At 41.7% G+C, this 22,917-nt stretch overlaps 1 protein-coding gene across 7 annotated transcripts; it reads right to left on the bottom strand.

Moving 5' to 3' along the window:
* Positions 1-863: 863 nt before the first annotated feature.
* nfyc (nuclear transcription factor Y, gamma) lies at positions 864-22,218 on the bottom strand. 7 transcript variants are annotated; one of them, XM_030741218.1, is made up of 11 exons: positions 22,119-22,218; positions 11,100-11,206; positions 10,929-11,000; positions 9,447-9,560; positions 7,090-7,185; positions 5,796-5,972; positions 3,889-3,957; positions 3,289-3,447; positions 2,852-2,956; positions 2,672-2,731; positions 864-2,216 (listed from the first exon to the last, which is right to left on the bottom strand). In XM_030741218.1, exons 2-11 carry the CDS (start codon positions 11,196-11,198, stop codon positions 2,100-2,102), a joined length of 1,068 nt encoding a protein of 355 aa, XP_030597078.1. In that variant the 5' UTR covers positions 11,199-11,206; positions 22,119-22,218; the 3' UTR covers positions 864-2,099. The 7 variants fall into 7 exon arrangements, with proteins under 7 accessions (XP_030597078.1, XP_030597073.1, XP_030597074.1 ...); XM_030741213.1 differs by having other exon boundaries at positions 864-2,219; XM_030741214.1 differs by lacking the exon at positions 22,119-22,218 and adding an exon at positions 19,061-19,149 and having other exon boundaries at positions 864-2,219.
* Between the last annotated feature and the right edge of the window lie 699 nt (positions 22,219-22,917).

Consider the following 22,917-nt stretch of genomic DNA (forward strand, 5'->3'; position numbering starts at 1 on the left):
TAATGAATCCAAATTTGAAACTTTTGGTTCAAATTGTCATCAACATGTATGGAAGAGGTCAGGAGAACAACAGTGTATCTACAGTCATCTGTACAACATGGTGGAGGCTTTGTCATGGTTTTGGGCTGCATTTCAGCCAGTGGTGTTGGGGCTCTCATCAAAGTTGATGGAATTATGAACGCAGAAAAGTACCATAAGATTTTGATCCACCATGCAATACCATCCGGAAAGCAACACTTTGATAATGGTCCCAAACACACTGTCAACGCAGAAAAACTACAGCTGGATAGAAAAATGGAACACTATCAGCCACGTATTGGCCTCCCCAGAGCCCAGACCTCAACATTATTGAAGCAGTGTGGGATCATCTAAGGAAGCCAAAGAACATGGAATGCCTTTCAAGAAGCCTGGAGAACTATTCCTGAAGACTACTTAAAGAAATTACAAGAAATACCAAATATTGATGTTAGCTCGTTAAAATTGTACAATCTATAAATTCTGTATTTTCATGCATGTTTGCATGCCTGTTTCAGTGAATCATGGCATCTTTACCATTTCCCTTGGAAAATATAAAGAAATGAGCACTAAACTGTTACACCAAACAGCACTGTATGGCAAAGCCCTCTCGTGGTGGGCTGTGTCTACCTGCAAATTAAGTATGTGGTGATGTCTGGGTTGGTTCAGTCCTAGTCCAGTATTGCTGAATTTCTCTCCTGTCTCCCTAAATACTAGCAAGGTGTTTAACTGACCTAAAATAAACAGTGAAGACACAGATTAGTTGTTGACAACACAAACTCAAAATAACCATCAAACAGGCCTACTTGAGAAGTTATGGTTTTTAATTTTTTTTCTCACAAAGTTTGTTTACAAAAAGGAACGTCAAAAATAAAATTGTACCTATCTATTGCATGTCATGCTGGCAGTTTGAACTACATGCAAAAACAACAATAATAATAACATTGATAATACTCATTACTGTACAAAAAAAAAATTAAAAAAAAAATAATGGGAAATATATTGGGCCAAACATCACTTTTAAATCAAAAGGAAAAACACTGAGGAAAAAAAAGGTCGATTTCTATAAAAAGGGTTTTCTTTTTCCCCCTCCAGACGGAGTCATGTGTTTGTACATGAGACTTAAACCAGGGCACAAGACTCAAGACTCAAAAACCACCCAAGCCGAGAGGGCTGTGCAAAACTGCACAGAGGCAGAAAAAAAAGGTTCCTCGTTCAAAGGGATGGTGAAAAAAGTGAGTGAAAGAATCAGAAGAGTTAAGAAGTGTGTGAGTGTGATTCAAACACACCCAACCTTCCATCACATACACAGTTAGCCTGTACAGTTTGAAGCCCTTACAACATAAAGTCATGCATCAATATGGAAAACACAACAGAGAAACTACATGAAAATATCATTAAACCTCAACCTCTTCACAATCCCTTAGATTGACTTGTTGTAAAAAAGAAAATGATATTTGAGGTATATGGCTTAATTTAATTCAACTACATGACTAACAATGAGTAAGGTAGGATTTTTTTTTTTCACGAAAAAATAAAGCAGGAAAAAAAAAAAAAAAAGAAAAAAAAAAATCCCATGGCTACCATAAACCAAGAGCAGCTTCTGTAGACAATGATGGACACTTTTCCAAATTCATTTCCAAATGAAGAGCAGAAAGTAAGGTGTCAAGAATAAAGCAACATATATTCTAAAAATCTGTAAAGGTTGGAAATGACGTAAGCAAGAAGAAATTCAGTCTGTGCAAAGACTCTTGTCAGGGACTGTGGAAGTGGATGTACAACTTAAAGTCTATCCATTCAATATGGGTGGCACAAGTACAAAAAGATATACTATGTCTAAGCCTGGATGATTATAATGTATGATTGTGAAAGAGTCGATCAGCGTCCCTTTGGTTTTTGATCCAGTGTAGTAAATTTATTACAAAAAAATGAGTGTTAGAAGTTTTCAGGTCCCTTGTTGCACTGAGCCGTGCTTAAAAATCAATTATTGAGAGTCCTTTTGTCAAAGTCGATGGCCTCCGTCGACATCATGTGGGCTGGTGTGCATGCTGTGAGAGTGAGAAGAGAACGTTTCCTGGTCGGGCTCAGTCAGTGCTGACCTGTGTGACCTGTGTGTCAGTTGTCTGGTTGGTGGACTGGATGAACATTGGTTGGGTCAGCTCCTGTCCTGCTGGCATCGTCACCTGCTGTATCTGATACAACTGCTGAGAAGATGAAGAGAGAGAGAGAGAGAGAGGTTGAAAGTTATGTGTTCTGTTTTGTTTTAGGGGTTTTTTTGTTTTTGTACTTCAAGATTTTAGACCTTTCATTGTTACAAGATGTTTTAACATTGTTCTTAGCATTGTTTCTTTTTTAACAGTGACAATAAAAATGCTATTCTATTCTGCTATTCTTTTACTTATGATGTACTGATCACAATTCCCTCTACTGTTGAGTTGTTGCACGTTTAAAGTTATTTTCATTCTTGCTCAGAAACCTAAATTAACAGGATTTTAAAGTGCAAATATCAGATAGTTAGCAGCCAAATGTGTAAGTAGTTGAAAAGAAAAAAAATCTAACAATGCTGGCAAGCAGAAATAAGAACAGTGTGTCATTTGTCACCTGAAAACAAAAGAAAACAAATTCCAAAATTTTATTTATTTGTTGCATGTGTTACCTGTCCATCAGTAAACTGACTGAATTGCTGTTGTCCTTGTTGCACTTCTGTCTGTGTGATCTAAAATGAGAACAAGTTATTCACTCACTGGGTTCCACAAGTAGCTTTGTACCATAAGTTATAACTGTAAACCCACGTGATGCATTACGTATAATAAATAAATGCTGTTGTAGGGATTACCTGCTGGGTGTTTGCAAGAGTCTGAATCTGTCCCTGGACCACTTGTGCTCCAGAGACAGGCTGGGCTAGACGGATGTATTGCAGCTGGCCCGTATTTAGTTGTACCTACAGCCAAACAACACAAGAGGGAGACAAAGCTTGGTTTAGGGAAAAGGTCATTTCAGCACAGAGGTCACAGCCATTTTCCTGCTCTGCACAACAGGAGTAAGAAACCTTGACATTCTTCTGGTCAATTGTTAACCTTCTAAAACTTAACAGCTCCCATCAAACACTGTGGGATGGAAAATTCACATGTTAGTCTTGGACCACAACATCAAACCCAACCTCATGCAGGAAACGCACAACACTGATCATCTCTTTTACAAAAACACCCAGACCACCTTCTCCCACCACTGATTCCTGACATTTTCCCTTTCCAGCATCCTGCCATTTCTTACTGGGATTTGCTGGATCTCGCCAGTGTTGGTGATGATCTGTTGCATGACCTGCATGGTCTGGCCTTGGGCTTGAGCTGTCTGAGCTTGACCCTGGGCTGTGGCAGCCTGGACAATCTGCACCTGCTGGCCCTCACCCACCTGCATGGCAACAGGCGCACTCTAATGCAGAGAAAGGCAGAAAAGAGAGGAAACAACAAAGATAAACATTACACAGACACACCGGTTGTTTAACTAGCAGAAGCATGTAGTTAAGCAAGGAAGCAGGAACTCATTATCTTTTGTGGAGTTCAATCTTAAACCAGGAGTTGGAAGCCTACTTATCCTTAAATTTTAAGTCTGCCAGTAGGTTATTAAGCAGGCACAATAAGATCTCAGGGATGTAAGGTGACAATGCAGGTTTCACGCCCACTCTGTCTGTTCTGTCTGCAGCGTGAGATCAGATGACTTTTTCTAGGATCATGTGACAATTACCCCTAAAGACCTCAGTCACCTGAGCAGGACAGAGTTTGTGGGCAGCCATCACCTGTGAGGCTGTGGCACAAAGCAGTGGCCTCTCTCTCTGGGTGTGGTTAGTAAACATATGAAAGTATGTGTGTTTACCGTGATGGGCGTGCCCTGTGATTGCACCTGCACCTGCTGTAACTGCTGCATGGTGGCACCTTGCAACATCTGATGGCCGACAGAAAAGAAATGGAAAAATGAGAGAAAGTGAGACATACAGTGAGAAAGCAGCGACTGCACTAACTCAACACAAAAATGTAAGCATAATCAGCGTGTATGCAGAGAAAGCTTGAAATGTAAGAGCAGCAAACAATGATATAGGCAGCTGATGACATTTACGAGCATGTTTATGAAATATGCAAGTAAAACAAGAGGGGGATGATAAAGACACTGCAAAATGATGGAAAAAACAAACAAACAAACAAAAAAAAAAAAAAGCAGTGGCATCTGAGCAGGTTTAAAAAATTAACAAACATACATCACAGTTACATTTACAGCTCAACAAAGGCCAACTGTAGATTTTAAGTATTTAAGAGAGTTGTTGACCTAAGAGAAAAGTGACAGAATCGGTACAACAGTGACAGTTAGTGACACTGAAAGCTCCACACACAGACACACAAATAAAGGATATGAAATGAGATCTCGCCTCATTTTACTCTCTGCACTGACTTGGAATTTTTAATACTCCTTCATCCTGCGGGACTTCTGCTAACACCTTAATGCAGTCCAAATCTGTTGTACCAAACATGACATGTGCCTGATGAGTAGAGGCAATCAAATCAGCTCTGTCTTTCACATGGGAATTATGTAATTTGAGCAGACAACGACATAACCTTTAGTTTTGACATTATTAAGTGGATAAACAGTCAGAGAAAAAAAAGACTCAGAAATGTAGTGAAGCTTCAGAATTTCACTGATTTGTCTAACTCAAAAAAACCAAATTGATTCTTTGGGATTTTATTTTAAAACCGACTTCAAATCCCACTTTTTTTTTTAAAAGTGCCACCTTGTAAACAGCCAGTGATTGAGTCTACATAAGGTTAGTGTCAAAGTGTGACTGGAGACTGCAGCAGGAGCAGGAGTGTGAATCACACCAGGTCTAAACAAGTATGACAGCTCAGCTACAGGCAGTGTGCTGAAGCAGCATGAAGCGTCACACCAGCCCAGCAGCAAGGCTACATGACATGCAGAGACCTAACCGGAGAGGAGGAGTGCTCAGCAGAAAAAAGTAGTAGGAATGAAATAATTAGAGAGATAAAGTGAATAGTGTCCCTACATATTCGTGCTTGTTATCTCAGTGGGTGGTGAAAATGCATTACCCTCAGGAAGAAAACCTGCATCCTAAAATTCTGTGTATGTGGTTGTGTGTACTGGGGACTTTGTTCCATTAAGGAGTTAGTGATTCACAGTTTTTCCTGTCTTTTAGCTCAAACAATAAGCACTTCTGAAGTTGAGGACAACTTTCTCCTTTTTCCCCCCCAAACTGAGAAGGCAGCACATACCCTACTCACTATAGGACCACTGTGCAACCATGAGATGTAATTGTTTTGGAGTCTATATTAATCTCATTGCATAGCCCATATAATGACAGACAAAGGCATTTTATTCTAAAGTAAAATTACCCTTTTGCTTCCATAATAAGATTTATTTAGACTTGAGTAAGTAAGAGATGAGAGAATGTTCTGCTCCCTGTGCAAGGTTTGCATGTGTGTGTATAGATGTATTTGCTGGCTGTTATTCCTGCTCATAGGAGAGTGGTTAGCTCCTACATGTCAGCTATGAATAATACCAATAAATCCAGCGAGTCAATCCAAGAAACATGGTATTCCCAGGACTTCTAGGGAGAGGTAATCTTTCAGGTGTTACTCAGATACACAAACAAATACATTTTTTTTCTCCAAAGTACCATACATGACTAACTGGGATTTTCTTGGTGTTTTTGCAGGTGGTTTCATTTTGACTGTGTCCTTTGTAACATGCACTACAAAACACAGTGTTAATCGTACCTGCCCTTGCTGTGGCTGTGCAATGATGATCTGTCCAGGCTGTATGGTTGCCGCTGTCTGTGCGGCAGGTTGCTGACCCTGTTGTGTGCCCTGCACCTGCACGGCTCCAGGCTGCTGGGCTAAGGTGAAGTAGTACTGCACCGGCTCTGCTGGAGCAACTGACTGACGCATCTCCTCCTGAGGAAGTGACAAACGTACGTGCAAACATACACACATTGGAGGCCTATCAGTCCATTGCATCTCCATGAATTATTTTTGAGGGGGTAACGGTAGCGGAGAGCAAGTCTGATAAATAACTGATGTGATGTGACTGGGGAAGAGTAACGTAATCTGGATATAAGATCCATCCATACTGGTCGACAACATACAACGCAGGTCCAGAGGCATTCTGGGATGAACATGGTGATGTGTTGGTGCTCCTTAAAATTGCAATCTGTGCTGCTGACAGGTAACTTATATGCCGAGTGAAACTAATAATGTGATAGTCACTGTTTTATCCACACACACATGCTTTCCATGTCTGTCCTCTCCTTTGGGTCAGCAACAGAAACGTAACATCAGAGCTATCAGACAACTCAGGACAGTTCAGCAGCTTAAATGCTGAGCTAGAATCCAGGTCTTACAATTAAAACCCAATAAACCATCAATAAATCCTGACCCATATCATTTTGTTTTGTAACTGACTAATGAGCAGGCTTCATCTTGATGAGGTTTCTCCATCACCAGAAGCGTAAACACCCCTCTCCCAGCTCCATGACAACACAGCTGAGAGTGTAGGATGTTTACATGCCTGGAGACAGTCTATGTGACAACAAATTTAAATATCTCACTTGTCCAGCTGGGAAACTTTTTTTTTTTTTTTACATTAAATTTAGTACATTATAAAAAATATAATTTTTTATACAGTCCATCAATCGCCTGCCTCAACAGTTTATACAGTTTTCTTTCGCTCTCTTTGCTGAGTTGTGTCCTGGCTGGAACCATGTTTTTAACATTTTATACTAGTAGTAACTATAGGGTGCTAATTTCTATAATCTAATTTAATCACTGAAGTTACTGTTGGCTGTCTGAGGCAATAAGATGCTGCAAACATCCGACTGAAAGCCCTCACTGTCAAAACCCCAGCTTCCAGTCAAGGATGTTTACACCACCTCCAGGTTGCCAACAATGGAAAAGTACCTGAGATGAATACCCAAATCATTAGCTCTTTATCCTGCAGTAACTTTAATGAGATACCAGCTGTTTTCCTGTCACAGTGTATGTAATAAATACTATAATGAGAGCGCTCTCCTACCTGTCGTTTAGGCGGCTTCAGGTCGTCCCGGGGCACGATGTCAATCAGGAAGTCAAACTGGTCGAACTTTGTTATTGCCATGGCAATGTCGTTCCTCTGTGAATATAAAATACAGAGAAAGTCAAGCAAAGAGGTCAGAGCTTAATTATGCAAATTCTATATACGCATCCACCTATTTATAAACATGCCTCAAGGTCTGAGGTCATCACACGCAAAACAGCCACACAAGAGAGATCTGAATAAGTGTTCCTAGTAGTACTGAGACAGTCGTTTGCTTTAATAATCGAGTTTAAAGAATAAACTGAGAGCTGAATTAGTCAGCTCAAAACACCAGCAACAAAGTAGTACACAGAAAAACTGTATTACTAGACCATCACATCTTCATCTGGGTCATCATATAATAGGCATAAACAAGGAAACAGAAACAACTAATCATATACATCCATATGCAAATCAATGTCTAGGAGACACAAGCCAAAACATGCTAGCCTAGCAATAAACTTCTTTGTACTACAAGTGTGACCTCAGACTTCTTCCTGTCCTCCAAGCACCTTGGAACTAGGTGACGTTGTTCCAGAAACCTTTAATCTGCTTCCTGATTAGTCATTAGAAAATGAGTTTGGAACTCATTAAATAATTGATTAATCAGCTGCAACACTTTTCAAGCAAAATGCCAAAAATGCACTCGTTACAGCTCCTAAAGTGTGAGGGTTTGTTGGTCTTCTGACTTCAGTGTTAACTGGATATCTTTGGACATGCTTTGATGGATGGAGAAGAGAACAGGTCACCTTGGTCTTTGACAAAATTCATACTTTTGACAGAAAAATGGTAAATTAGATTAATTTAAAATAGTTACTAGCAGATTAAACATGAACAACTGATTGTTTTGTTCAAGTAACACTGTCTCCAAACTGTCACTGAATAATAAACCAACCACTAGGGAACATGTGTGTGAGTGGGGGGGGGATAAGTGTAAATGAACAGGAATGACATTTTCCTGCCCTCATGAGCACATGCTCTGTTTCTATACCCCTTCCTATATCCACACTAGTGTGCTGTCTCTGTGGAATTTTCCACAGGATATTGGCTGTCAGGACCCCCCCCCCCCCTCCCTCACCCTCCCCATTGTGGCCCTCCCCTGCACTAGAGGCTATATTTAGTACCTTGATTAATATCTGGTAACATCAGGTCACATCTACACTTGTTCTATTGATGAGCGTTGCTATGGTGACCCCAATTGGCGTGCCCTCTTCACAAAAGGACTCAGGCTCTATATGTGTATGCGTGTGGAAATGGAGGGCACCACTTTCCCTCACTTAGGCAAATCAAAGAAGAAAAAAAAAAAATCATGCATTCATGAAGTGAAACATCACATGTACCTAATGCGTCATCTGTAGTGTACAAGGCAATTAATGCGTACACATGCACAGTGGATGAAGTTTCTATTTTAAAGTGTGCACTGTAGAGCTCTAAAAAACAGTGCCCCCCCCCCCAAAAATAAAAAAATAAATAAATAAATACATTTAAAAAAATAGGACTACCACTAGGGACAGAGCTATATTAACAGTAAAATGATTATACTTCCAAAGCAGGCCTTCAATGTAAGACCAGCTGCGATAAGACAGATTTTCTCTAAACTCTTTTTCTACCTGCACTGGCATACACACACATATCCATGGACTGCTAATCTCTCAGAGGTATGTGAATGGATAAAGTGGACTTAAGGGCTTTCATGTTCTGCTCCACAGTTTTTCCTTCTTGACATCCAGGTGAGACATACTCCAGACTGATTTTTCTCAGCTGCTTCCATCAGTGCTTTCATGTTCTCTGATTCCTTTTTCATCTGCATCTTTCCAAAGCCCACCTTTATTCAAGTCTGATATAGCAGATGAGGTAAAATGGCACCAGGGGGAAAAGTGGGTCACCGGCGCCCGCCTGGCTTTGCTTTTAAAGTCAATGGAGGGAGAAAGAACTTAACAGTGAGACAGTCCTCAAGGGGATGCTGGTATGGAGCCTCTGCTTGTACATGCACATTGGCACAGGCACTTAGTGAATAAGAAGCAAGAAACCAAAAAAGATAGCCAATTGATGCGAGAGTGTGGGAAAAGAGTCGAAGCTGAGAGAAAGAAGAAAGGTCGAGTAACTATTACAATTTATGCAGAGAAGAGAGTAACAAGACTGGGGCTGTCTGTGTGTTGGGGAGGTCAAAAATTAATGAGTAGGATTTGCTAAGGATTTAAAAAAAAACAAACAAAAAAAAAACAACCTCATACAATTGTCATATGAAGGAGTTTAATAATAATAATAAATTATAAACAAAATAATTTAAAAAAAACTAAGGAAGAAATGTGTTTAACCTGTAGTGTGCGTCTCTTGTTGTCCTCAGTGTGGATCCACGCTCTGAGGGTAAGCTCTGTGATGAAGATCTGAGCTGCTTTGGCAAATAGGACCGGAGCCTCTGCACTGATCATCTGTACAGTAGAGATAGTGTTACACCTGGTTAAATACACCCACAGTCCATCAATCATACATCAGCAATAACATGAATTGCTCAGCATCTGAGTCACAGCTGGCCACATCAAAGTCACAGCTGCTGCTGCTGCAAAAAAGCAATAGATGCATTCACCATCAGTATTTATATATATTAAAAAAAAAAAAAAAAAAAAAAAAAGACCATTTAGCTTTTGTGCTTGTGCAGGGGTGTAGCAAGAGAGCGCCATTATTGTTAAAAACATTTAAGAGTTTAATTATATTACAGTTGTGAAGCGAACTGACTTTAGGGGTTGAATATTTGTACTGACACCATACAACTCACACGTGCTGGCACACATGCAGTATAAGCTGCTGTGTCAGCACTGACAGAAGGGTCTTTTCTTCAGATATGTTAGTGATCTCCTGATCTCTTTACCGCTATAAGCTGCTGCTTAACTAAGGGGATAGCATTCTTGACACGACATACTCAAGCCACACACACACACACACACACACATATACACACACACACATTACAGAGGCTATGAACAATCTGGCAATCAGGTGTAATGGAAGGAAAAAAATCACTTGTCCATGAGTCATAATTGCCTAGTCGTAGATGGAAAGGTTCCTTCTGACACATCAAAACAGCCACATATAACCTGAGCAGGTCTTCAAGTGTAGTAGTGATATTAAGATGCGCCTAAATCAATGATTTTATTTATAATAATTGCAATGTAATTAGTTCATTTTAGCCATTAACATGAAGTGCAATTCACAGCAAAGTGGGTTATATTTTAAAAAGTCCACTAAAACAAATCTTAAAACCAAAAAGCAGCAACAACTACTACAAATGTCTGCAAATAGGATGTTTTATTTTTTACATAAGCCATATTAACCAACTACTTGCTACACAGTAGGTCTTGCAATTTCACAAAATTATGCCTAATGAAGCCCAATTAGTAATTCCTTCACGCACTGCTAATGTGTTAATGTAAACCCATTTGAAACCAAAAAAAACTGAGCTTCTATCAGCAGACGTTGCTGAATGCAAAGAGTTTTTAATTGAAAATTTATCGTTAAATATAACAGAATAATTGCATTTTTGACCCTATTTATTAAGTGGTCTGAGCACAAAAGGCCACAACCAAGAACTTGATAAGAGCTAAGCTTCAACTTAATGAACAATTTCTAACAAGGCAATCACTTTTCCAGGATTAAGCTATATCTCCCCCATATTTTTATACCATGTCTGATTTAAAATTGCAAGTATGTTGCCCTCTTCATGAAAGAAATAGTACTAAAGGTAAGTAGTTCTTTTTACTACCCACGGTTTCTCAGTTTCATTATTCAGGTTCTCCTCTTACCTTCACATCCTCATCCAACTTCATGATTTTCTTGATTCGAGCTAGAGGCAACTCCTGCACACGGAAATCCTTCTGAAAATAACAGGATATTCAGTTAAACACAGAACAAAACTCAAGAGGTGATTTTTTTCCCCCCTATATTATTTGTTTGTATACAGGGGTGTTACATACCACAGTCAAGTTTCTGATCTCCTCCATGACACGAGGCCAGAAGGACTGCAGGGTTTGCTGGGCATCGCTGCCCGTGGCTCCAAAAGCATCTGCAGACATCTTCTAATCTGCTCAAAGGAAGAAAAGAAAGAAGATTGAGAAGGGTACAAGAAAACAATCGATCATTACAAAACAAAACACAAGTGATGCAGAGACAGATCAAGGATGCAAATATCACTGCAAAACAGGCCCACACTGCTCAGAGCTCTTCCTGTGTGTCAGAACCACATATCCTATCAAAGCCTATAATTATAATACACCAAAATCGAAAATAGAGCCCCGACAGGCTTCTATTATTGTCCCTGTGGGATGTTGACAAGCCTAAGAACCCACCAACAGACCGGCTGCACACTCCATGATTATGAATGGGTCTCTCACCTTTGGCACATAGCTGCAGCTCCTCTACAAACACAAGCATATCATGTGGAAGTCAACTGCTTTTGATGAGCCCACACAAGAACAACTTTAAAGCAACAGATGCAAAAGACACAGGTATGTTGGTGTCATAAAGAAACAATCTAATGGCAAGCTGACAAATTGTAAAGACATGCATACATACATACCACAAACCATCCCAATAAATTGAAATAAACTACTGCTAACACCCGAGAAGCTAGAGCTTCTACATAGGGTCTGACGGTTGAAAGAGGATCTAGCAGGTTACTATGGCATGCCAGGAATCTGCTGGAAGAATATTGGTCTGCCTGTCTGAGCATGCAGAGCTTGGAGTGCCTTGATCACACTGCTTCACTCTCCCCCTTTTCTCCCTACCTCTGCTAAAAGATTGAGCAGGAGGGAGAAGAAGAGAAACTTGAAGGGACAGAACAAGAGATGAGTGTGTAAAGCTACTCAAGAGAGACGGGATGTGTTTGTGTGTGTTGCTGAGGGAGGGCTAGTGCCTTGTCCAGTTCAGCATTAATCCAGCGCTAAGACAAAGTGCCAAAGGCTTTAACAGGGGGAAGTAAGAGACAGACAGGGCCACAGCCACACTGCTGTGCAAAACAGCTATGTGGGTCAAACAAGACAGAAAAAGGGAGACACAGAGTGGGAGAAAAGGAGACATGACACTACAAAGAAAGAGTGTTGGGGGGGGGGGGGGGGTATCTTCTCTTTATCTTTTCCTTTTCTCACCCTTGGCCGGCAAGGATGAATGCCTCCACGCCTGGTTCAGCTGACAGACCAATACAATACAAAACACAGCCTTTCAAACATGCCATCCACTGTCTCTCCCTCTAGGTTCTGTCACAGCTTTGCTTTAAGGGATTGTTTGACTTTGGGACCACATCAGCTCCTTGATCCGCACCACTTAAGTGCAGTTATAAATATTTTACGCCGATAAATGACTGATTCTGGATGCAGGCCTGTTACCTGATTGATTTTTGACAGGAAAGATCGCTTCTCTTGCAAGTTGCATAAGTAGAATAGTATAGAAGAAGCATTGCTGCATCCTGTTCTGCTGTTCAGTTTTCGACAGACAGTAGCCTAAATCGATAAGACAGAATGCTGGGTGGGGGTGGGGGGGGCTTTATACAAATCAATCAGGCCGCTTGTAGCTATGGCATGCCAGGCTAGTGATTGACCTTGACAGTGTCTCCCCTTCCCTGTCTGACGCTCCAGTGTCCAGTTGCATTTCAAGGTTGATTGAAAACCTGCAGTCTCCAGAACAATCCCAGCATCCCACAGGGCATGAATGACTGATGGGAATTGTAGTTTTTTTTTCTTCCTCCTTCAAAAGATGGCTGAACTGACCTCTGCCAGTTCTTTTGCTGCTTTTGAGTACTTATCATAACCACACAAACAGGATGAACAAAATGAACACCATCCACATCAGCACATCATCTTGTGATAATTGTGTACAAGACAACTTTCTGTATCAGTGTTTGTGTGTGTGTGTGTGTGTGTGTGTGTGTGTGTGTGTGTGTGTGTGTGTGTGTGTGTGTGTGTGTGTGTGGTGTCTGCTGGATTATGTGGCTCCAACTGCCTAAACAGCATGAAAAAAAAAACAAATAATTAGGCTTAAGATTACAGAAGCTCATTAGTGACTAAACTGATAAAAATGTAACTATAAAATATGTACGCTTCCCTAGTTCTTCCTTCTGCTCTCTTATGCAACTCTCATAAACTTCTTTAAAAAAAAAAAAAAAAATCCTGTTAGAGGAGAGAGAGCTGATACTAAACCACACATAAACCCCAACCCCCTCTTTCTGACCCTGTGACCTTCAATGTAAATATATGCAACGATGCACTAACCACAGCAGCAGAAGGAGGGAGGGGGGGTGGTAGCGAAGTCAATATGCGAGAAGAAATGAGAAACCATATGTGACGAGAGGCAAGCTTAAGTGTGAGAGTGGAAAACGGCAATAGAACAACAGAAGTGAGAGAGAAGAGGAGGCTAAGTATCAACATACCCTTGAGCATTGCTCCTCCAGCTAGGTAGCGTATTCTACTCCGAGCATATACCAATATAACCAAATTGCCCAAGGCTTTGCATCAATGGAAAGTTTGCGTGGGAGCCTATTCTGCTGACTTTGTGCAACACCTTCTATGGTCTGGGTCTACTCTTGTCAAATAAACACAGTGAGTAGGGTTATACTCCGCACAAAGAAAATGTTGAATCTCCTCAAAAGCTAATAAATGTCAACACTACAAGAGATGTAAAAGGTCTGGAGATTGACGCCAAAGTCAAGATGGCTTATTTTATCTGCAGGAATAAGCACCATTTACCTCCACATTTCAGTTTAAGCTTTAAAGTACTACTTAAATGGAAACTTGTACTAAAGAATTTTCTTGCTAGTCCAGTTCACTTCTTACTACTTATGATAAGCATTATGAGTCATTAAAGTCTCTGTAAATGTTGTGATTGTCTTTGCTTTGAAGGGGACTTACTATTCTTAAAAATGCTGTATTATTCTGTTGAACCATGCAGTGAACTTGACAATCTCATTCCTGCTGTGTTGTTCTAATCTGCTACTGTTGCTATATTAGGGAACATGGTGTTGTTCTCTGCTGTGCTTCTCTCTTCTCCTCTTCCCTGCAGCTCTGTTGTCCTTCATTGGGTCATCAAGACAGAGGATCGCCGGTGTTGGGTTTCCTTCAGCTCTTCTCTACGTGTGCATCTTTGAGGACAAATGTCTGCATCTTGTCGACGTTGTTCAACACAGCAACTTGCTCTTCCTCCTTCAGTGGCTCTACAGCTCTCTTCCCGTCTATTTTCCAGAGCCTCTCTTCACCCTTTGTCACTCATGGGTATGCTTTTCTTGCATTTTCTGTCTTCTTTTACTTTCACCTGATCTCTTTGAGAAAGTCAATGCTGCTCTGCTTCCAGCAGCTGAATCAGCGCTAAAGCTGTTTTGCCAGCCGGGTCCTGCATCTCGGTCTCATGCCTCCTCCTCATTCACATCCCTCCTCCTCTCCCATTCTGGCACATCACATTAAGTGGCCATTCACAGCAGCACTGGTGACTCGCTCGAACTCTGACATCACAGCGCTTTACATGAGCTTTCAATTCCTGTCCAAATAAACCTGATAGGACCCTGGACAGATGAAGGCAGAAATGCAGAAAACTGGAATCAAGAAGATAGTATCACTTGGTTGATCCAATTCTTTTTAAAGAGAAGTGAAAGAAAAAAGAAGCAGAAGCAATATTTGCAGCACAAAATTCTGCACAGCGACATTATGTGAGATAACAGAGTTGGAATTAATTAACTGATCTCTGGTTAAAGTGGAATGTTCTGCATTTAATTGCTCTCTTAATGACCTGACAATTGGTGTAAACTGAGCCCAATCCCGCTGAGCATATTTGAAAGTGAACAAGTCAAGGCAGTGTGGGATGACCTGAAGCTCCACTCAAGGCTGCAGAGTGAACTTTTCACTGACGTGTTTCAGTATCGTTATCAATGTCATGGATGATGAAAAAGCAGGCAGCTCATCCCGGATCGCTCCCTGAAGCAGGAACGACACTTCACCTTTAAGCAAATGTAAAGTTAGAAAATAAGTCAAAATAAAGCAAAATAAATCATATAGTGAACCAAGCTCACGAGGAAGATTTGAAGTATGAATTTAGGGATACTGGTTAGAGAAACTTTATCTCATAGCTTGGTGAGACCATTAGTATTGTCATTTTTTTTTAATTCTGCAAACCTCGTTAACCATTTGAAACCAACATGAATATAAACTGTAAAAGAGTTCTGTTTGCATCACCATTTCTCCAGTGCAGTGTATGACTGCGTACTACAGCAGCTGAGTTAATTTCAAAGAGTGACGCAACTATTTATTTTACAAGTCCCCTTTCAGTTCCCAGGGTTATCGTATCATTGCACATATAAGGACAATTGTATTGACACCAGAAACTGATTTCTGTTCTCTTGGATATTATGACCTCAGTGTAACCTTCCACGTTTTTTCTTTACACTTTCAAACATCACCCTGTACAAAGAGTAAATACATACCCACATGGACTAGTTACCACCAAAGCAGGTATGACTTTTTTTCTGTGATGTAATTCCAACTTTTGGATAGTCACTGGTCCACTGAGAGGTCTTTGGCAAGAGGATAATTTTCCACATGCTGGTTTGTCACAAAACTGTCAATGTTGCAGAGTGGGCATTTCTGGCGGAAGGTCACCAAAGGTTGAAGTCTGTTTAATTTAAACTAGCTTCCTATGCAGAAAAACCAATACTGCATTCACATAAACCATACTGTACCATTTGGACATCGGAGAATCTATCTAATGTTTAATAATGGCTGTTTAATAAGACAGCTTTATCCTGATTTACTGCACTCAGTCTGATGGAATAAATACAGCCTAAGTAACAAACGTCACACTGGCAAACACTGATGTTAAACGGCGATCATAAATCCAATGAGTGTATGTGCAAATTCTGAAATATTAAAGCGCTAACCTTGCTAGACCTCATCACAAATACCAGGCAGAAATAAACTGGCATGGATACAGCATACAGGGTAAATGATCTACTCAGGAAAAACAAAAAACAAAAAGTTCCCAGCCAGAAATTACAGATTAACTACTCAAATACACACAGTAGTTTCACAGATGTTGATACAATTAAAAATGAACAGCCTGAATTTTAATGGCACACACACGCTCACTTTGACCTACAGTGCAACATCCTTTTGGCATGGCTGGACCGATCTAGCAGACCAAACGGCCCTGCAAACTTTGCCCTTGGTTCTGCTTCAAGCCAACTCCAGGAAGTGCTAGTCACTGATCTCCCAAGGTCATTCAACAGAGGAGAGAAACCAGAGAGGGAGGAGGGAGGGAGATGAAAGAGAGAAGGGGAGGGAGAGGGGGAGGACAGAAAAGAACAGGTTTTTCCAAGTTTCACTGCAGCACTTAAGTGACCCCAGTGGTTCAGGCTGTGTACTTTCTAAGAAGCTTAATGAAAACACCACAATGTACATACTAGCTGTGCTCTGGATCTTGCATTTAATTTCACTTCTTCTTGGGGCTCTCCTTCCCTCTACATGTTCCCCTCTCTGTGCTGACGGAGAGACTGCAGGAGTCAATCTCACATTCCTGTGACCTTCATCCAATGCTAGGCCCAGTCTCTGGCGTCAAAGGAGGCAGGGCTAAAGGCACCTGCATATTATAAGCTGGGATACAGCTGACTCCCCCTTGCTTGCCCACACACACTGTCTTTAGTGAAAGTGTACACATGTAAAAGCACAGTGGGGCGAGAGCAAAAGAGTAAACGTACAGTGCAAGTGGTCACCTTAGTGATGAGCTGAAAGGCCAAGCTATGTGCAAGAGATTTGTGTATTTCGTTTACTTTTACCTCCCCTGGTGTGCCTATGGTTCAGCATAGGGTACATATGATATTCAAATCTCATGCAGACAGCAGCCAACCCTGGGATTTGGCAGCAAGGGCTTCAACTTAAGAGTTATTTTTAGTCTCCCTCTCTCAATCTCTCTCACTCACTCTCTTTCCCCAGCGGGACTTTGTTTTGTCAAAGGCACCAATGGAAACTTTCAATTAGGGAGAAAAGGAGGAGAGGAGGAATGGAGTCAGAGGCAAAGTGAGAGAAGAGGCACCCTACACAGATTCCATCAGAAGAGATCAGATCAAACTATTAGCCTCCTCTGCCCCTGAAGCTGACAGGCTGACAGTCTGTCCCATCTGGGTGTCTGGCACCGTCAGGGTGGGGGCCTAGAGGGTCCTGAGGTCACTGCAACCAGCTGCACCTCCACCCCTGGGGACCACTGATGCCAACAGTGACAACAACTCTGAGATATCTCCTCTCCCCATATACAATAAATCTCCTTTCAACATGAACGTCTTCTTTGCCGCTCAGCTCTGCACCACCATCTGCCGCTAAAATGTTATTTAGGACATTAGGAGAAAAAAAGTGGGGTCTCGACCAGCACCCCAAGACTCTGTGGCCACAGGGCCCAAGGACACCACTGAAACAACAGAGTGCATCTAAGCACAAAGTCAGGATCTGTCTGCCATGCACTTCTATGCAGTCGATAAAGGGGCACTGAGTGTGTGCTCAAGTGCGTGTTTGCATGCACACTGGTCCAAAGTCAAAACAAGTGACACCTAAAGACAGTGTAATAATCTAAAGCAAAATCTAACAATGAAAACATAAACATAATGCAAAAAACATAATGCAAAACATAACAGACTTTTTTTTTTTTTTTTAAACTGTACACCATTCTGTAAAATCACCAATACAGCACTGAAGTGACACATGAAGGACATGGATGGCAGACATGCACAGAGAAACACAAAATGTACAACAGCAATCTCCCAAGGTGAGTACTACAGGACAGGTGAGGGAGGGGGAACTGAGGATGGCTGTAAAGGACAGACACCATCTCATCGCTGCAGAGTGATGGAGACACATCCGAAAGTGAACAGAGGTGGGCAATTTATTTTTAAAAAATAAATAAATAAACTTAAGAGGTCTTCTCTCTGTGTATGTGTTCAGCTGTCAGACTTACCCCTATGCCCTTCATGGTGAACGGCCTGGAGCACAGCAGAATAAAGGGAAACAGATAGCCCTGTCCAAGTCTCCTTGAAAGCAGCAGCACAGAGGTTGACAGAAAAACTCTCATGCTCCTTCACTTGCTTCAGTCCCCCTGATCGTATCAACAGACAAAAGGCACTCTGCCTTCACCGGCTGGCTTTAAAAAGGCTTTAAGCCCGGACACAGAGCGAAGAGCAAGCCCCCCTTCTTCCACCCCTCCCCCTTTTCTCTCTCTCCCACTCTCCCTTTACACATTGCCCCGTCTCCTTCAACAGCCCCCCAATGTCCTCCTCCAACCTAGACATACAGCCCCTTCTCTGCTGTTTCTCTTCAGCCCAAGTCCCCTCAACTCGCTGACCTTCTCTCTTTCTCCTCCTTTTCTTCTCCCTAACCCTTCTCCTCCTCTCTAGCCAGCGACCCATGTGTTTGTCTTTGAGGTGACCCCTGGCCTGGTGCAGAGAAGAAGGTGAGAAGTAATACAAAGACCAGCACAGCGGCAGGCAACAGCGCAACAGCAGGAAAACAGTACAGCGGCACTCCCGACTCTCAGACAAAAATCTCTAGCCTCCTTCCCCTTTAACGTTCAGGAGTAATCAATCTAGCATGCTACATGATACTCAAACCCCACCTCACAGCCAGCTCCCACCTCACTCCGACACTTGAAACCAATGAGATGACTCTGTCCTCACACACTATTGGACGCCACACACACCAATCAGCTCTGACAAATCCCTTGCTCCTCCTCTTTCCTCTGCCCAACCCCCTTTTACCGACAGCCAACTTCCTGCTCTAAGTTACCTTGAGCTGCAGGATAGGGGTCAGGGAAAAGAAAAGAGGAAGAGAGAGTAGACATGAGAATAGGTGAAAAAGAGCAGCTAAAGTTGTGGAAAGCTCTGCAGGGAGTGCGCGAGGGTGTGCTGGTTGTGGCTTGCCTTGGCATTGTTTGTCCTCAAGCGGTCTCTGCCTCTCCTGCTGCTGGACGGATGAGAAAGCTTCTATGGGCTGCTCTCTGACAACTGGTCTCTGCTTATTTACAATGTCAAACTAAATGTCTCCCTAAGCTCCGCCTGCGCTGTGCCTCTACAGGCTGACGGCACTGTGATGCAAGCACCAATGCAGGCCCCTCACTGGCTAAAACAAGTGCCATACTTGATGCCGCATGTTGCATCCACATGATTTAAAGTACAAAAGCATACAAGGCAGACTCCCCGTCTCATAACTGTGCACGGTCTTACATGCACATCCACACACATGCACATTTTGTCCTTGCATACTCAGTTATCCTTGCTCATAGTCACAGGTACACACTGAAAACATCTAGCCTCCAACCAGCACACCGCTTATAATGAGATTCACATCACTCTTAGTATTATTCTAACAGAGGACCAAATATGTCTGCATACAGGGTCACGCATTATTTATTCAGAATATAAATTAGCTACATAAACTCTGTTCATCAAATTTCATGGGAACATTTAGTAAGGCAAGTTAATGCAACCACTATATAAAACCCATGACAAGCCTACACAGTGTCAATCAAATTTACACAATAAACTATTCAGTGCAAAATAGATCAATGGAGAGCCTTTGTACAAAATAGAACCATCAGCTGACTGGATAGCAGTTGTGGAAAGGGTGGGGGGGTGCATTTGACTCATCCTATTTGTGGATAAACAAGACTTAAGAGATATGGGTGAAAACCTGTAAACAAAGACAATGTTGTCTTGACCCTAAAAACTGTGCTCACAGCAACTTCCACAACGAAAACGTCATCAAAAAACACGTCAGCAATGTCACACAATGTCCTTCTTGTTAATTCTCTGCTGCTTAAATGTGCATACTTTCTACACAGGACAGGACAGGACTTTGCTGCTCATGTGCACAACTCATGATGTTTAATGCACCACCTACTACGTAAATACTTCCACTACTGGTGAAAACCAGTTAAAAGCTTAGATAGTAAACTGCTGAGATGTGACCAAGTGGTGGTGTGACTTTAATGAAAATACACTGTATAGACTGTAGAGAGGAATACAATACAACCAGCTAAACAAGAGTCAGGGAAAGATAATAAACTGCCCTATCAATGAAAAACCAGAGGGGGGGTGGACCGGAAGGATGGAGAAGGACAGAGAGGAGAGTTGTTACAGGAAGGGAGGGGTAGAACAAGTGAAGGGAGGGTGAGAGAACAAGAGACTCCAGAGAAACAAAGCTAAATGTTCCCTTTACTATTTTTGTGAGGAGCATGGGGACTAGAGCAGGTACTACAGACATCCAGTTAATGATTAGAGCAGAGCTGCACAAAGACTAATCTGTCCACCACTGCTGCCATACACGAACTGCTCTCTTTGTAGCTGCATTCTGGCAACCCAAAATGCCTCAGTAATGACACCTGGCAAGGTCAACACAGAACCGAGACCTTCCCATGACCTGTACTGCCCATGGCAGGGACATGTTTGCTTTCTCTGACGCTGTTTAGAGATAAACATGCACCAACCAGACGTTGGGTTTCATAAACACACAGCAGCTACCCTCAGGGTAGCCAGGCCAAGCCATGCATTCACCTGTAGACATGGAAAAACACGAGCACCTGCAAAACGAAAGGGTAAGCTGGCTGATTTGCACACAGCTTACTTAAACTGTCTAGAGTTTTTTTTTTTTAATACACCAGCCTTTTTAAATATCACAACAATTAAACCTACACAGAAAACAATGATGTAAAGGCAGAGTATTAATATACGTCCTCTAAAGAGGTAAAGTATACTAAGGTGTGGATTAGGCTGCAAGACTAAGTTGCACACGGTTTTTGTCCCACTGATAATAAAACAGCATAACCAGCTCTTAAGTTCTTATAGTCATATAAGGTACACACAGACTGTTTTCTACACACGGGCAGTAGCAAGAATGGGGTGAATCTCTGTTAGGTTAAACATATTACTTTACGAAATATAAACTTGGTAGTGCTTCATGTTGCGTGATTTTGTTTGGATAAAATGGCTGAAAATGAAGCTATATGTATTAATTAAACGCTCTGTACATTTGTTTTTCAAGTAATACAACGACTTGAGTGAAAATAAAGGCAGAATATTCACATGTAGTTAGCACAAGGAATTTACACGGGGAGTAAAACAGCTTTGCTCTTTAACACCTCAGCATTTAGCACGGTGTTTCACTTTAAATAGTCGCTACATTATAAGCTGTTTGAGTTCAACACAGCGGCTAGCAGGAGTCACTGAATTCAATGCTATATCCAACGCTAGCACACGGAAGCCAGAATTTATTCGTCACACAAAGAATGCCAAATGAACTACAAAATTCTGAGATGCACTGTAGTGTTTCCCTGACGTACCCACAATCAAATACTTCACGCAGCAGCCGTACGGACACACAATTAGCACACTAGCTAATAGGACGGTCAATGCTGACCGTGACTTTATGCTAACGTTAGTGGAGTTAATGTTAGCTTGTTGGAGATGCACAGTGATGCCTGCTAACAGCTCGGCGTACGTGATTTTAATTACCAGCTGACAGCGAGTCCTGCCAACATATGAAAGTTTGCAAAGGTTTGCAAAGCTAGGAAGAAACAGTCTAACCAATAAAGACAACGTTTGGATCTGTCCTTCAGACCAATCAAACCTCGGACTAGATTCCACCAATCAAGGTTTTTAGGGCTAAGTTCGTTCTGCAACGCGCACCATTCGGGCTCCAGCACAAATAGCCAGTGCGTCTAACAATCGCTCAGATATGAGCCAAAATGGCGGACACAAAACACCAGTTTCCTGACCGCCCGTGATCCTTTCAGCGGGCCACCAATAAGCGCCTCAGAGAGCGGGGAGGGAAATGGCGCCTATGTTCATCTTCCAAAACAATCGTCTATTGGTCAAGAACAGCAAATGAAAAGAAGCGAAGTAATTACCCCTACCTCCAGCTAACACGGACAACTTTCATTTAAACACTCCACACATAAATGAATTTTAATTTCTTACTCACTTTCTTTTACGGGTTCGAAGTGAAGTCCAGCTCAGCGTATTATTTATTTTATTTAGCCTGCAAGGGGAAACAAGATGGCTGCTATTCGAACCGGAAAGAGTCTAACGCGATGACGTAGAGGTTACGTTCCCTGAGAAACGTCAGTTTTTTTGTTTTTTTTTATTTCACTAAATTGAAAGAGATATATAGACTATCTGACAATTATCAAAGTCTCTATTTATGATAAGATTAGCTAGGTGAATTGGCAAATATAAGACGGGCTAGTCTTGAGTATTTCAGAAACTGCTGAGCTACACAAACATCTCTAGGGTTTATAGAGCACAATATGAAAATAAAGAGGAAAATGTCCAGTGAGCGGCAGTTCTCTAGGTGAAAATGCCTCGTTGATGTCATATGAGAATGGTTTGACTGCTTTAAGCTGATAGGAAGGCAACAGTAACTAAAATAGCCACCTTTACAACCAAGACATGCAGAAGTGCATCTCTGAATGTCCAGCCTTGAAGTAGATGGGCTACAGCAGCAGAAATTGAGGATACAATTTGCCCAGGCTAAGCAAAATTGGGCAATAGAAGATTGGAAAAATGCTGATTGGTCTGATGAGTCTGTTTCTGCTGTGACATTCAGACAGTAGGTTCTTAATTTGGCATAAACAACATGAAAGCATGGATCCATCGTACTCTGTATCAACAGTTCAGGCTGGTGGGGTTCTAATGGTGTGAGGGATATTTTCTTGGCACACTTTGGACCCCTTAGTACCAACTGAGCATTGGTTCAACACCACAACCTACCTGAATATTGT

The sequence above is a fragment of the Archocentrus centrarchus genome, chromosome 11, assembly GCF_007364275.1.
Source record: "Archocentrus centrarchus isolate MPI-CPG fArcCen1 chromosome 11, fArcCen1, whole genome shotgun sequence".
NCBI classification, from domain to species: domain Eukaryota; kingdom Metazoa; phylum Chordata; class Actinopteri; order Cichliformes; family Cichlidae; genus Archocentrus; species Archocentrus centrarchus.

Bases quoted from the DNA above. Each gene is read 5' to 3' on its own strand.
- nfyc (XM_030741213.1), bottom strand. From the start codon at position 11,198: ATGTCTGCAGATGCTTTTGGAGCCACGGGCAGCGATGCCCAGCAAACC. The intron at 11,001-11,099 runs GTATGTAACACC...TGTTATTTTCAG, and splicing joins AGATCAGAAACTTGACTGTG to AAGGATTTCCGTGTGCAGGA. The intron at 3,448-3,888 runs GTAAACACACAT...TCTCTGCATTAG, and splicing joins CACAGGGCACGCCCATCACG to AGTGCGCCTGTTGCCATGCA.